This window comes from Fistularia commersonii, chromosome 21, assembly GCF_037954325.1.
Source record: "Fistularia commersonii isolate RoL2024-O1a breed Wild chromosome 21, RoL_Fcom_v1.0, whole genome shotgun sequence".
In the NCBI taxonomy this organism is placed as follows: domain Eukaryota; kingdom Metazoa; phylum Chordata; class Actinopteri; order Syngnathiformes; family Fistulariidae; genus Fistularia; species Fistularia commersonii.
The window spans coordinates 10,648,616-10,662,907 of NC_141304.1; the positions used below are offsets into that span (position 1 = coordinate 10,648,616).

Genomic DNA, 14,292 nt, shown 5'->3' on the forward strand with positions numbered 1-14,292 from the left:
AAGTCCAGCTGCCACGACAAGAAGATTTCGAATGTTTTGTCATTCATGTTCTGACTGACCCCATGTGGGCCGGACAGGGACAGCCAAAGGGCCACATGTGGCCCCCGGGCTGTAAAATGCCCAAGTCTGGTCCAAAGCAATGGAGACGTTGAGAAGAGGTGGAAAACTTTGTTCAAACATGTTGGAACGGGTGGGAAAAAGAGTGATCACAAAATTATCAGCCGGAATGAAATGAAAGGTGTAGAGGGTGGGTGCTGTATGGTTTAGAGACGGTGACCACTGGGACCAATTCCAGCTGTCGTTGGGCGATAAGCGAAATTCAACAAGGTTGTTCACAGGGGACACATATAAAGACAAGTAAAGTGCAAATGTCGTTACATTGTATTTTTCTAACAAGGGATTTGGTCCTGACCTGTGAAAATAAGCTCTTCGATGATGTAACTGAATGATATAACTGGGATGGATGGATGGTGTGTATCCATCCATCCCTATATACTATTTTTGCATGCAAATTAAGAATCTTATGCTGCGAGACCATGCGAAATCAAACCGATTCCCGAACCAGTCATGTCAGGTGTCAGGTTAGCTTGAGTGAAGGGACGGGCTTTAGAGACTGGTTTCATTTTGCAAGGACTTTTGATTTATCATTTATTCAATCATTTCTGGCCTCCACACGGTTCAGTTATGAATGGATGAATGTCCAGTGCAGACGAACATGCTGCATCCTGGTGCCTAATATTATTTACCCTAACAACGGGAAATCTGTGTCAAAGTCAAGTCGGGTGTTCTGGCTTGGCCAAAAAAACCTTTAAAAATGCGAAATGTAAAGTTCCATCCTTTTGGCCACGGCGGATTTCCCTTTGTCAAACATAAGGAGAAGCCGTTTGGGTCTCTGGAGTCTCCGGAGACGGTGTGGCACCAGGGTCCTCCGAGAGACGAGAGACTTTAGAAGAATTACAGAGAAAGCAAAGAGGGAGGGACTTTTGTGTGGATTCCAGAGTTTATTATACTTCAGACTTGCTCCAGATCCATAAATGTGCGTCTCATCGCTCTTGACACATTCATACTGCTCTACCATGTCTAATTACTGAAGTGGAATGCGCCATTTTTTTATTCCCGCGAGGGGCTACTGCTGCGTCCGGGCGTTGCTTATCAAGGCATTGTTTCTTTCTCAAAGAAGTTTTTTAGTCGCTACATGGCACTGATAATCCCATTTTATTTTTTCTATTTTTTTTTTCTCCAACAGCTTTGTCTTAATTTTTTTTTCACATATTTGTTTTGATTTTTTTTTTTTTGCCATCAAAATCATAAACCAATACTCACACTAACTTGTGTGAAAATACCTTTAAAAAAAAGATTTCCCAATTTTTGTATTTATTTCAAAAATCCCTGAAGTAGGAATCAAAAAGAAGTACTCATCTATAAACAAAGTTTATTTCTATACAATCAGCACAAATATGTATTCATTCATTTTTGTCATTTCCCAACACATTGCAGGTACAATGTGGACACCAGGAGCTCCAACCTTTCAAAACATGTAAGCCGACCGACCTTCTTTCAGTCATTCTGACTTCCATCTCAAATAGAAGAAAGGTATTGATTTATTTTTTCTCTCTAACTTGTTCCTTCCTCTCCATCCTGCCTCCTTTGTGGTCGAGCAGAAGGTAGGATAATTACATTTTAATTCCTTTTCTATCATTTGCAAAAAACAAAACAAAAAACAACAACATCAGAGTTTCAATATTTTCAATATACGCACTTTTATACAAAAGTATGACTTTCTGGAAATTATTCCATAATCATGAGAAAATGTTGCACTTTATTTTGTGTTTTTATTTTCTTTTAAACGTCTGAAAAAAATTACGTGCTCTGCTGCCAGTGTGTGTGAGTGTCAGTGAGTGCTATCGGTTGTAACGCACTTGGAAACTGCTTAAAACTGGAGGCCATTTAATCATTTATCCAAAATAAACACAAAAAAAATCACCCGATGTTAACAAGACAGTAGCAGAATGCTGGCCAAAATTAATGCATTGAAATGAATTATAACTTGAAATTACTTGATTTGGAAGAAAATGCTAAAAAGGAAGATATGACCAAAAATTCCATGCCTTGTGAGGTTTTTGCATCTGGTATTACATGTGAAATACAGCGACGTGATCTGGGCCGTCCCCTCCCGTATTAACTACGTTTCCTCTGTCGTCTTGAGGACTTCCTGGGTCAAATGTTCTGCACGTTGGGGGAGATCATCGGCTCCACAGGCAGCAGGCTGGAGAGGACGCTGTCGTAAGTACATACAGTGAGCGCTGACCACGTGGACTCATAACTGCTCAGTTTGATAGTTATCTTCAGCATGCAAAACGGTTGGAACAGTACAGTAAACTTGACCTTTTTTCTTTAATCGGTAAAAAACAAAACAAAGCACCTCACAAGCCTCACAATTTTGTAACTTTGAGCAACGCAATCAAAAGTTCTCTCTTATAAAGCACACACTGGCATTAATAACTAACGGGGCAAATATAGCTCCCTGGATATGCTGTGCATAGCTTGCACACACACACACACACACACACACACACACACGAGCTCATACATGCTCATAAATAATGCATCTCGAAGTACTTAGCCATGTGTTATTAAAAAATGTTATTATAAAACCCACAATAACAACATGGTAGAATAGCATTAAAAAGGAAAATAGGTTAAATTAAAGCCAATATACAGGAGGAGCTGCAATATAGAAAGCATAAAAAATGTGAAAAACGCGGGAACATCTAATGGATGATGAAGTTTGTCTGACAAGTTTGAATGGTCATAAATTATTCATATATGGTTGCACATGAATCACCGTTTCATAAGAGAAAAATGCATAAACAAGATTTAGAAATTGGCTCACTGTGCGTCGCGCTCATGTCTTATTCTGCTTAAAGGGGGGGTGGGGGGGTTGAATTCTGCTATGTGGTTGTATTTTGGAATTATACAATAATCACGAAAGAAAACCATTCCTCAAAAGACCAAGAAGCTTTGAGTAATGCCACCATCGCCAATCATACTAGGCACGTGTGCGTGGTGTGTGTGTGTGTGTGTGTGTGTCTGTGTGTGGGTGTACATGACACAGACATAGCCTCACCAACAGATGATATTTTCTTGTAAATGGGCAACATTGAGGTCAGGAGAAAAGATCTAGGTCATGTCTGTATATATCGAGGATGTTATCACGATGACAGCGTATCTCTGCTCCTCTTCTTTATAATTTAAAAGGGATGTCTGTAATTTTTTGGGGGGCGGATTGTTTGCTTATATCTTTGATGAAAGCAAAAAGCAGTTTGAAGAAAGACTCATCCTTGAATGAAGCAGCTTTCTTATGATTCTCAAGAACGTTACAAGAATGCCAACCGACTTTGGAAAATTCCTGTTGGTGTTGGATGTTGCAAAATCTCTAGTCATAAGAATGATTTTAGAGAAAAAAAGAAAAAGAGAGGAACTCGTTTTACCAAATATCTTTTTATGGGGTTTTGACTGAAACAAAGGAAACTCGAGTTCACAAGAACCCGAGTCGCCTCCTCGAAAGACCTTCATCTCTCCTCAATATATTTCATGTAATACAGCATAAATGATGCTTTTTGCTGGAGCCCGTCCGTTTTTACCTCGAACTTTCACCCTGGCTCACGAATGGAGGTTGGAGAGCTTTGGGTTGCTGGGTGTGTGAAGCAGCCTCCAGTCCATGTATCATTAATGTGCCCTTGAAAGGGGGCTTTTATCCTTCAACTGGAGATCTTATTGGCTGGTTATCTGGAGTCGTTTTCGGAGAGGGAGGGTCCCATTTAGATGAAGAAGCCGCCAGATGACAACGGTCCTTTTCCCCGCAGCTTTCTCTCCTGCATAGTAGCAATTCGACCAAAAAAAAACGACATATTTGTGCTTCTATTATGGCGTCAGGGCAAATCAAAGTCTGGAGCCTTCTGAAGGGACAACTAGTGGTAAATGTTAAGTAAGTCCAAAGGAACTGACCAGGGTTAACAATTTGCTAATGAACATGCAACTATGGTGGTGGACAAATAGTAAACAATTACTTTCAAGTTTTATTGTCTCAAGGAGGAGGATGAAAGTACTGTATACAGGGTATTTGTGGTATTAATGTAGCTCAGGAAGTACTACGGAATTCTTCCATAAACCATCTCCTGTGACTGATGAGCATACTAGGTATGGATGTTTGTTCAAAGGATTATTGGACTGCACGTGTAGGAGTCCAGGATCCAGCCTGGGAGGCAGGGCCTTCATTCACCTCTATGAAGAGCCTTAAAAAGAACTTGTGTTTTAGAAATGTATCCAAAAAAAGAATTAATTTTTGAAAGCAGGCTTTCGAGCGACAGTACTGGAATGATGTGCTTTCAGACACAAACGGTTCTTCTCAGTTGCTTATATTGGTTGAGGAGAGCTTGTCTACAATGACCAACTAAACTAAACTAAACTAAACTAAACTAAACTAAACTAAACTAAACTAAACTAAACTCCCACGAAACAAAATTGCGCTGAACTGAACCACAACAAAATTGAAATGAACTGAACCAAACCAAACCAAACCAAACCAAACCAAACCAAACCAAAACAAAACAAAACAAAACAAAACAAAACAAAACTGAATCAAATAGACCAAACGTAGCAAAACAAAAAACAAACCAAACTGAACAAAACAAAACTGAACTAAATCAAACCAAACCAAAGACAACTAAACTAAACTAAACTAAACTAAACTAAACTAAACTAAACTAAACTAAACTAAACTAAACTAAACTAAACTTGTTGGTCCACAAATGGTACTTCTGATCCAGCAACCACATTTATTCAAAAATTTAAAAGACAGAAAACCAAGTGTCCAAAGCAAGCGGAACTTCTGTTCTCACTGTGGAACCACGTGTATTAATGGTTGTGTATGTGTGTGTTCGTGTGTGTGTGTGTGTGTGTGTGTGTGTGTGTGTGTGTGAGTGTGAGTTTACAAATCCAAGTGTATGCTGGGACTAACGATGTGAAATAATTTGAAGGCGCCACATCCCAGAGCCTGTTCCATGTCAGAGAGCCCGGAGGGTTTCCACACACCCTCAATAATTAGACGGTCATCCTGTTGCTGAACAGCAATATGTGAACGTTTGAAGCATAATGATTTTGTTTTTGAAGTCTTATTTCACAGAAGATGGGTAGAAACCAAAACTTTCCATTTATTTATGTATGTATGTATGTATTTATCTATTTATTTATTTATTTATTATTTTTTTATTTGCTTAATTGATTAACCCCCCCGATGAAACTGGAGAAACCCACCAAAGGCGAAATTCCTTCCTTTCCTTTTGGCTTCACTTCATGTTCTCTTTCCCTCCATCCATAAATCTCCTCTCTGCTCTTCCTCTAGTCCTCCTCCCTGGCGGTTCCATCTTCTGTATTCGTCTTCCCAGATCTTCACCGCCCTCCCTCTGTCCATGTCCAAACCATTGCAGTCTGGCTTTATCTCCAGGACGTCCAACATGTGCTGTCCCTCTGATGAACTCATTCCTGATCCTATCCGTCCTCCTCAGCCCCAAAGAGAACCTCATCATCTTCATCTCTGCTACCTCCAGCTCTGCCTCCTCAGTTTCTCTAAATCAAACAACTTGGCTTGTCACACCTCCGTCTTCTACACCTTTCCTTTCATTTTAGCTGATAATCTTCCATCATACTTCTCCATCCCGCTTGGACACGTTCCTTCACCTTTACTCCACCCTCGCTGTTACTCTGAACTGTTGACCCTAAGTACTTAAAATCCTCTACCTTCTTTAACTTCACTCCCTGTATCCCCATCTTTCCACTTGGATCCCTCTCATTAACACACATATATTCTGTCTCGCTGCAGCTAACCTTCATTCCTGTCCTCTCCAGGTCTTACCCCTAGATTTACCCCCACCTGCTCCCTGGTGTCACTACAGATCACAATGTCATCTGCAAACATCATGGTCCATGGAGATTCCCGTCTAACCTCATCTGTGTGCCTGTTCATCACCTGTGCAAACAAGAAGTGGCTCAGAGCTGATCCCTGATAGAGTCCACCATGAACTTTTCTGTGACACCTCCAGCAGACCTCATGACTGTCTTATAGCTCCAAAAACTATATATATCTGGTATGGTGATGACGCTTAGTTAAATAGGTGGACACAAAAACATAAATAAGTCAATCAAACGAAACTCTTCAGAAATGGAAATCAGTCATATCTGTTACAGCTAATGATTGGATGACCAACCCCGTTACTAATTTAAGACTCTCTTAAATTAGTCTGCTCCCATGTTCCAGATCGCCATTACTTTTGGTTCAGCACTGTGCTTCCTGTCGCAAACAGCTTATCAAGGTTTGACAATGGTGACAATATTAGATATGCATTCCCATTTTTCTTGAAACAGCCTTCCATCTGCATCAGCTTTTCTCTTCGTGTACATTTAGGGATCATTGTATTTCTCTATCCCACTTGCTGAGAATCCCATTGATGTGGATACACTGCAATCCAATGTTGGGACGCCATCACTTCCCTTGCATGAATTGCGGCAAATGGTCAATGTATGTGTTTGACTTATTTACTTTAAGACAATCAGACCTTTTGAGATGTTCTCTTCACCCGTCGGGCCACATGTGGCCTTCAGGCATTGAGTTTGACACATGTGAGCTACAAACTTCAGGTGATAATGGACGAGGGCGAGTTGGATCTTTTGCTAGCTAAGTGTTTCTGTATCATTGCTGGAGGCGGTGATCATGATGCTAATGCTGTTAATTTTCTGCACCTGTTCCCCTGCTCAGTCCCTTCATTGTTTACACCTGTTCCCCAATCAAGAAGTGTATACATAGTATGGTGTGAACACCTGGGGTGTTGGCCATTTTGTCCTGACCTTGATCTGGGTAGGTAACCAACCCCTCGCGGTATACTGAGTGCTTGCTTGTGGTGTTCCTGTCAGAAGCATTTCCCCCAGCATTCCAGTCAATGCTGGGGAAAATTGTTTGGGGATATTTGACAGCCTGGTCTGCTTCTGCTGCCAGACCAGGCTGCTTTTATTTTGTCACAATTTGGACAGCCTGTCAACGGTTTAGGGTTTGACTAGTTTAATACTGTGTTGTGGAATATTGTAGAAAGCTTGCCTTAGTGCATCCCTTTACTTACTTTTTGTGATATATTCTGATGCATATCATGTTCCAATAATATGGTTATTTATTGGTTTCCTTTTTCGCTATCTGGCTTCACTGAACTAGCATTTTGTTGTGCAGGGAAACCTGTTTCTAGACTTTATATATGGTGATAAACTTCTTTAATTATTGAATCTATAGTATTAAATACAGGACCTCATGTCAGGAGGTGTAAACTGTATAGTATAAACTATGTAAGAAAAATCTGGTGTAAACTAATCTTGGGAAAGCAGTTGTGCATGTAAGATTGAGAGTCCATATGCCATTTCAGAGAATAGAGGAAGGTAAAAATAACTCCAAATGAGGGCGAATGAGTGAAACAAACTTATTTTGTGATTGCAAGGGAAGTTCAGACCAGGCAAAGAGTCCAGGGACATAAACAAACTGTCCTCCTGCTCATTTATTATTAGAAACATTAATTTTAAATGCAAAACTAAAAATTCCTCCAGCTGAAGGTTTGCATCCAAATCTTAGACTGTAGAATATGCAAGTTTGACTTTCTTTTCCTCAAGTCTATTCTTTAATATCACTTACAGGTTGTCCACAGGGATTCAGCCGCCCCCTGCCCAAGATATACGGTATGCAAGTGTAAAGCACCGCTTTCCCTCCAGAGTTGAGATATCTAGTTTTTAAATGTAATTCTTTTCCACAAACATTGTCTATACCGATAGCCTCAAAAGGAACAGGGAGTTGATCAGTGTCCGGGTAAATATGGACTAAAATAAATGATGATTATTTCTAGTAGGGTTAAGTTGGCGTCTAAGGTCAATGTCATTTTCTGTTAAATGAGCCGTGAACAGAGAAAGATGGAAATTCTCCTTCCTCCAGAGACAAAGAACTAAAGAATGCATGTCTTTTCTATGCGGCTCTACTTGAAATTAAGATTCACCAAATATGAAAAGGTTCCATATCAAAGATCTCTCCCCTAAGGATAAGACAGCGGGAACATGTCTGTAGGAATGCAATAGGCTCCAATCCACATGTTAATCCCATGACGTGTGCTTTGTCAGCTTAGAGTATCTGCGTGTGTGTTTATGTGCAAGGACGTTGGGACCTGGAACAGGGAGATTTTTAATCTGTGATCGACCGTGCATTATGTCAGGCTCAACACGAACTACAAAAGACAAGTTTGCATTGTTGAATGCCTCATGTTTATATTTTTATCATAATATGCTATTGGTTGAAGTGAGCTGATGCCATTTTTCTTTACTATCTTATTGTATGAGAGGAATATCCAGCAGACTCATTGTGAGTGCATTGCTTGAAGGACTCCACACCACTCTGTTGGCTGATTCTCAGGAGCTTCAGTGGAGCATCTGGGGTGGGTTTGCAGCTGCTGCCATTCCATGAGAGTTCTGGGTAGGGACAAGCAGGGTGAGAGGTCAAACATGCATGGTGATGCAGATGCTTGATCTGGATTCAGGAATTCAGACTTTCAGATTATGCAAGAAAGTGACTGAATTATGAGTGCTGTTATTCTAGAACATTTGTCCAACCCACTGATACAACAGGATCAAAGTCTTGTTGGACAGCAAACCTTGAAATTCACCTTTGCTTGGGTGACTCCATTTAAATTTAAAATAATGCCAAAGCTGTAAATCACGCTTGGATTTTTTTTTTTTTTGGGGGACTGCTTTTCTGTTTTGGGGTTGGGAGTTCCTACATAATCAAAAGCTCTAAAGTCATTAAATGGTTCACTAGCAGATGCCGCTAGTTTCTGCTGAAAAATCAATCATGGGCGGCCCCATCTGCCAGGCTGACAGATGAGGGTGAGGACAGTCAGTGAAAGGATGATATCTGCAGATGTCCAAGAATCGCTTTGATTTTTCAGGAAAGTTACTGGCTCTTGAGGAACAATCGACAGTTTGAAGAAAGCTTCCCCCCCCAACACTGCCAGCTCCCTGATTAAACCCACTGCCAGGTTTCAAAATGACTCCCATTGCCCGATGAGCAAATAAGAGGAAGTCTTGGCCTGGATATCCGTCCCCAGGGTATATTAATAGTCATTGGTTTCAGAGATTAGGAAGGCAGACTCAGAACTTGCAGCAGGGGGCCGCAGAAGAAAGTTTTACAGATTTTCTTGAATCTGTGACAAATACTCTGTCCCTTGAGACACTTTTCTTTCCATTTCCTCATTTTTAACCACATAGGTTCAGTCACTGTACCAACAATTTTTGTTTCTGTAATCTTAAATAGCTTGAGTTAAGAAATCCCTGTACTGTAAACCAACCTTTTTAATGTAGGTCAGAAATACATTTTGTGAGAAGGTATGTTATTCCAACATTTTATTTTGAAGGTTAAAGGTGCAGGGAACAAGATTCCCCACTTCGTGGAAGCAGACCAGATAAATTATATCTGGCTTTGGTGAAAATACCAATTCCTGAAAGTTATTTTAGGGTTCTGTACCGTAGATGTCAAAGCTTAACATTCCACATTTTCTGTTTTGCAGCAAATCACATCCCCATCAGCATGAAATGCAATTATCATGGTGACAAAGGAAGACTGATGAAAAATGAGGTTGTTTTCATTTGTGGATACAAACACAGGAAATATAAATCAATTAAAAAATTAGATCTTGGTAGAAGGATGCTGAGGCTGGAGCTGCCAGTCAGGAGGTCCAAAGGAAGACCAAGAGATTTATGGATGGAATGAAAGTGGACATGAAGTTAGTTTGTGTGCGAGGAGAGGCTTAGATGGAGGCAGATGATTTTCTGCGACAACCAATAAACGAAACAGCCAGAAAGATGACGAAGGTCAAAGCTTTGCACGAGGCTCTAGGGTGTCTGATCAATCATCAGATGATGGATTGTCTCCGTGACTCTCTGATCTTAAATGAGAACTGCTAGAGGAGAAATGACCATCCGTCGACCCGGTTACCAGTCACTTCAACTCACTGGACAGTGTGACATTACCTGGACAGCATGTGAAAATAGTTTCTATTGTTATTTAATTAAACGGCTGCTTCGTTAAGTAGCAGCCGACAACCGGGGACTGTTTATCGACCTGCGCTAATAAACGGACCCGGCCATCCACAGCAGTCATGCCGGCTCACGGATAAACATACAATTAAGCTCCCAAGAGCACCGGGACGTGTCACCCGTTTCCATTGTAATGCGCAATAAGTACCCGATTCTATAATCTTTTTTCCCCATTTTTCACGGCAGAGTCTGATCGCTGGTCCAATATTCATTTCTATACTTCTGTGGCTGAAGGTCAGGCTACTTGAGTTCACACCAATGTTTGGTCTGCGGCCATTTTTAACGCACATCAGATATGAAGAGATCCCTGCGATAAATCAGCGCTGCATCACAATTGGAGCTGGGAGATTGAGCTATTTTTCCAGGGAGGAACTGGTTGTAGGAAAATGTTTTTAGAGTGCCTCTGGATAGCAAACTAAGTTTCTCCATTTTCTGTCCATGGCGCCTGAGTATGAATTAAATAGTTAGCATGGATATTTGCAAATCATCTTGCTCGAACCCCGAATTGTATTGGATCCATGTCAGTCGTTGTTTCCCGCCCTTGTCCTTCCCTAGAGGTAATGCATTGTGGTTTGCTTTTAAGAGGTGGAGCCAGAAGGTCCAAGAAAATGGGACCAATTTGAGTCAGGCCACAGGGCAAAGCTGCAGAGAGCTACATTGAGAAAGGGTTCAAGAAAAAAAGGTCTCGAACACACCAAAGGGCATCTTATTCTCATTCCAGGTAGTTTCTGGCTCTACTTGCATTAAATGGTCAATTATAAAGTTGCCAATACTTCAAAAATTGCTTGTCCGTATATGACAAAATATAGTTTTTGGGGTTTTGGTTTCGGGTGAGACAGGAATCGGTCGGGCTTAACATCGTTGTGTGTGTCCGCGGGCTACCTGTCATTTGTTCTCCTTTGGATTTTGGCAGGTACATAAATCACAAGCAGCAAGATACACTATCACTCTCTTAATGGAGGTGTTTGTCTTTGAGGCCACAGAGCTCTTTGAGATTTGAAAGTGTTTGATAAAAGCTACCAGGTTTATCATTGTTGCCTTGTTGTCGTTCAGTTATCTATTATTATTGTTGTTGTCATTCTGTTATTTATTTTTAACCCTGTTCATTTTGTTATCTGTTCCTGTCCTTGTAATTGTCTTTGACCTTTTTTTATTGTCTCTTTATATTCATTCATATTTATTGATATTGTTGTGCTGCTGTGACAAACGAATTTTCCCCTATGGGGATCAATAAAGTCATATCTTATCCTTCCCTGACCGGTCCGATCGTGATGAGATTTTTCTTTTTGAGTCCTGCCTCTATGAGATTAAAAAAGGGCCGGTGTCCCTAAACCCCAGACTAATGATACTGTACTCATTTGGATTCCAGCATTGGGTTTTTGCCGAAGAGGACTTGGCTCATAAGTATTTATCAGAGCGTTGCTTCAAGCCAATATGTTTACACAGATATTTAAACTGCAATAAAGAGGAAAGGGTCTTCTGTAAATGTCCATGTCTTGGACAGTATTGCTGGCAAGGCAGCCGGGCTGGATTCAGTTCGTTTCCGCTCGTCGTGTAAAGTCACAATCACGTCACTGACAGAAAGGAGCCGGAAAGGCTGCAAAGCGTCACTCCCCCATGCAAGAGTGGCAGAATTTGAAGCCGATTTGACACGGTAAACAAACCATGAATGTATACCATTATGCTGCGCATCCCCTGCAAAACAAACCTGACTTAATTTGAACCCTCAGGCCCAAAAACATCGGTAAAGTGTAGATGAGCTGTAAATGGAAGGGAACCTCTTACATCACAGTGGAGCAACCAAACTTTCTCTGTTTAGGTCTTTTCCACACTACATTATGTGACACAACAAAATGTTGAGTGGGAGTTGAGCTTTTTTTTTTTGTGTCTCGTATGCGTCACGAGCAGGTTTTATGGATATTAATCTGCGCCGGTAGATGTCTGTTCTCTCCTTTTTTATTTTGCTATTTTCACCGTTCTTCCAACGATGTCAGTCTGTATCGTTTCAGAAGCTGAATTCTCCCAAGCTGGCATTGATAGTTTTGCTCTTTTGTGTAAAATGTTCTTAAAATGCAATTGTTTGAGCTGACATTGTCATTTCTCAGAAGAATACGACACTGGACGGCGTGTAGTCGGGATTATTCAGCTCTCCGGGATTCACAAATAACATTCAAATTAAAATGTTTTTATCTAAAAATTAAATTTTTAAAGACAGATGACCAACAGAGAGGTGCCACACTCATGTAATCTATTCTCAACCAGGTCAGTTTGATTGCTCCAGTGTTCACCTCCTCTACTTTCTTTTCACCATTTTCCCTGGTTTTACCGTCACAGTGGCACCAGAAAGTAATTCCTCTCAGCTCCTGTAATGGTTTTCCTTTCCTATTCTGCTTTTTTTGTTTTAAATGACAAAAGCACATGAATTGCTCGCTCAGTGCCCTGACAGTTTGTCCTCCACTGCCTCGCACGTCGCAGTTTCAAATTGTCTTGTGGAAGGGAAGCTGAGGAAGACCTGGTTGTTAGCGGTTTGCAGTTTTGTTTTTGTTTTTCTCTTAGATATAAGGGAGTGGATGTCGGGGCGTCCTCAGCTCCCCTAAAGATGATATTGATCGGCCTTGCCCTCCGGAGCCGTGAGTCAATGGATGTCCGTCAACGCCACATTTTGTGCTTCGTTGCATTTTGAGCGGACTTTTGCCGGCCGAGTCGCCTCATGAAGGCGAAGTTAAACACAGTTTATTCATCCGAGATTCGACAAAAGAATTTTTAATGAGCTCGGTGTGCATCAGCTGGCAAACCTCATTAACTTCCCTGCTTAATGAAGGCTTTAACTCTCAGATGCAAATCTCTTTTCTATTGGCAGTTCATCTGATTAAATATTAAACAGCCATATGTAGATGGATGCTTGATGTTCCTGCGAACCAGAGTGCCAATGATACCACAGACTGGCACCGGCTCAGCTCTTTGATCAATCACGAGCACTCCTTGCCGTTAACAGACGCTCGCATTGATTCGTCACTTCGCTCTACAGCGCCGGCGTTTTAGGAAGAGCCGGTGCCGAGGATTCCTCGCCGATCCGACACGAACCTGGCGATTCACAGCTCCGAAAGCTTCTCGTTCCGAACCGAGCATCAAAGTGGAGACCTCTCCCTTTGATACGCCGGAACGGATCTCGAGAAAAAGCGGGTAGTTAGCGTTTTGATCCGACTGATGTCTGTGTGTCCTTGTGCCTGCCTGGGTTTTATTTATTTTGAGACGCTCTAAGTGCAACGTTGCCATGGAAAGGAGACTTTGGCTCCTGTGTGGGAGACTCGGGCGGCGTGGCTGTTGCTCGCAGTCAGAGCTATGCTTGATGACGGGAGCTGAGATGAGCTCTGAAATAAAAACCTCAGGGGAGCAGGTTCTGCGTGGGTATTGGTTTCAGGGTAGTGATGACCTTTGACGGACTGGAGGGTTTCTGTTTGTATGAGACGTCTGAACTCCTCCGCCATGTTTTTAAGCTCAAAATACATTTCATATATATTTTCACAATGCAACTCATTTGATTCATCTTCAAATATTTCTCTGTTAGCGCTGTTCTAAAAAATAAAATAAAAAATTCAAGACTGAAACTTGAATTTGATGCCATGTCTGCTGTTTAATGACATCTATAATAATAACAATATTACATTTCATGAAAGATGCTTTCTGGACTTGCAAGGACACTGTATAGACAAACATCCAAAAATAACACAACTAGACAGAAACAATAAAATTAAAAACCATAAACATTGACAAAGTGGTAAAAGATAAATCTATAAACAAAATAAAAGCGACAGAGCAATTGGTGTCAGATGGAATAGGCATCTTTAAACCGATGTGTTTTGAGTTGTGATTTTGGGAATGAATCTTTGATGCAGCGTCATGTTTTTTCAGTTTTTTTTAGATTGCACACAGATACTATCCCTCATGTTGTCGTCTGGATTAAAAAAAACAGCTTGAGTACCCGTTACCTGCTCTTGTCAAAACGAGAAACCCAACATGAATCATGGCCTTGTTATTGTGAACAATATCCTCTTGTCAAGTTGGTCGTTCCTCACGTCAGTGTAACTTAATGTCAAACCTTGACCGAATAACTTAGTA

The 14,292-nt window shown here is 41.0% G+C and overlaps 1 protein-coding gene across 1 annotated transcript in view; it reads left to right on the plus strand.

Moving 5' to 3' along the window:
* Positions 1 to 14,292, plus strand: part of LOC147222268 (copine-9-like) — a 120,571-nt gene that overhangs the window by 42,560 nt on the left and 63,719 nt on the right. Inside the window, exons 5-6 of the mRNA XM_086167745.1 lie at positions 1,498 to 1,537; positions 2,207 to 2,283. Coding sequence (XP_086023871.1) covers positions 1,498 to 1,537; positions 2,207 to 2,283 — 117 coding nt within the window. The remainder of the gene's footprint in view (positions 1 to 1,497; positions 1,538 to 2,206; positions 2,284 to 14,292) is intronic.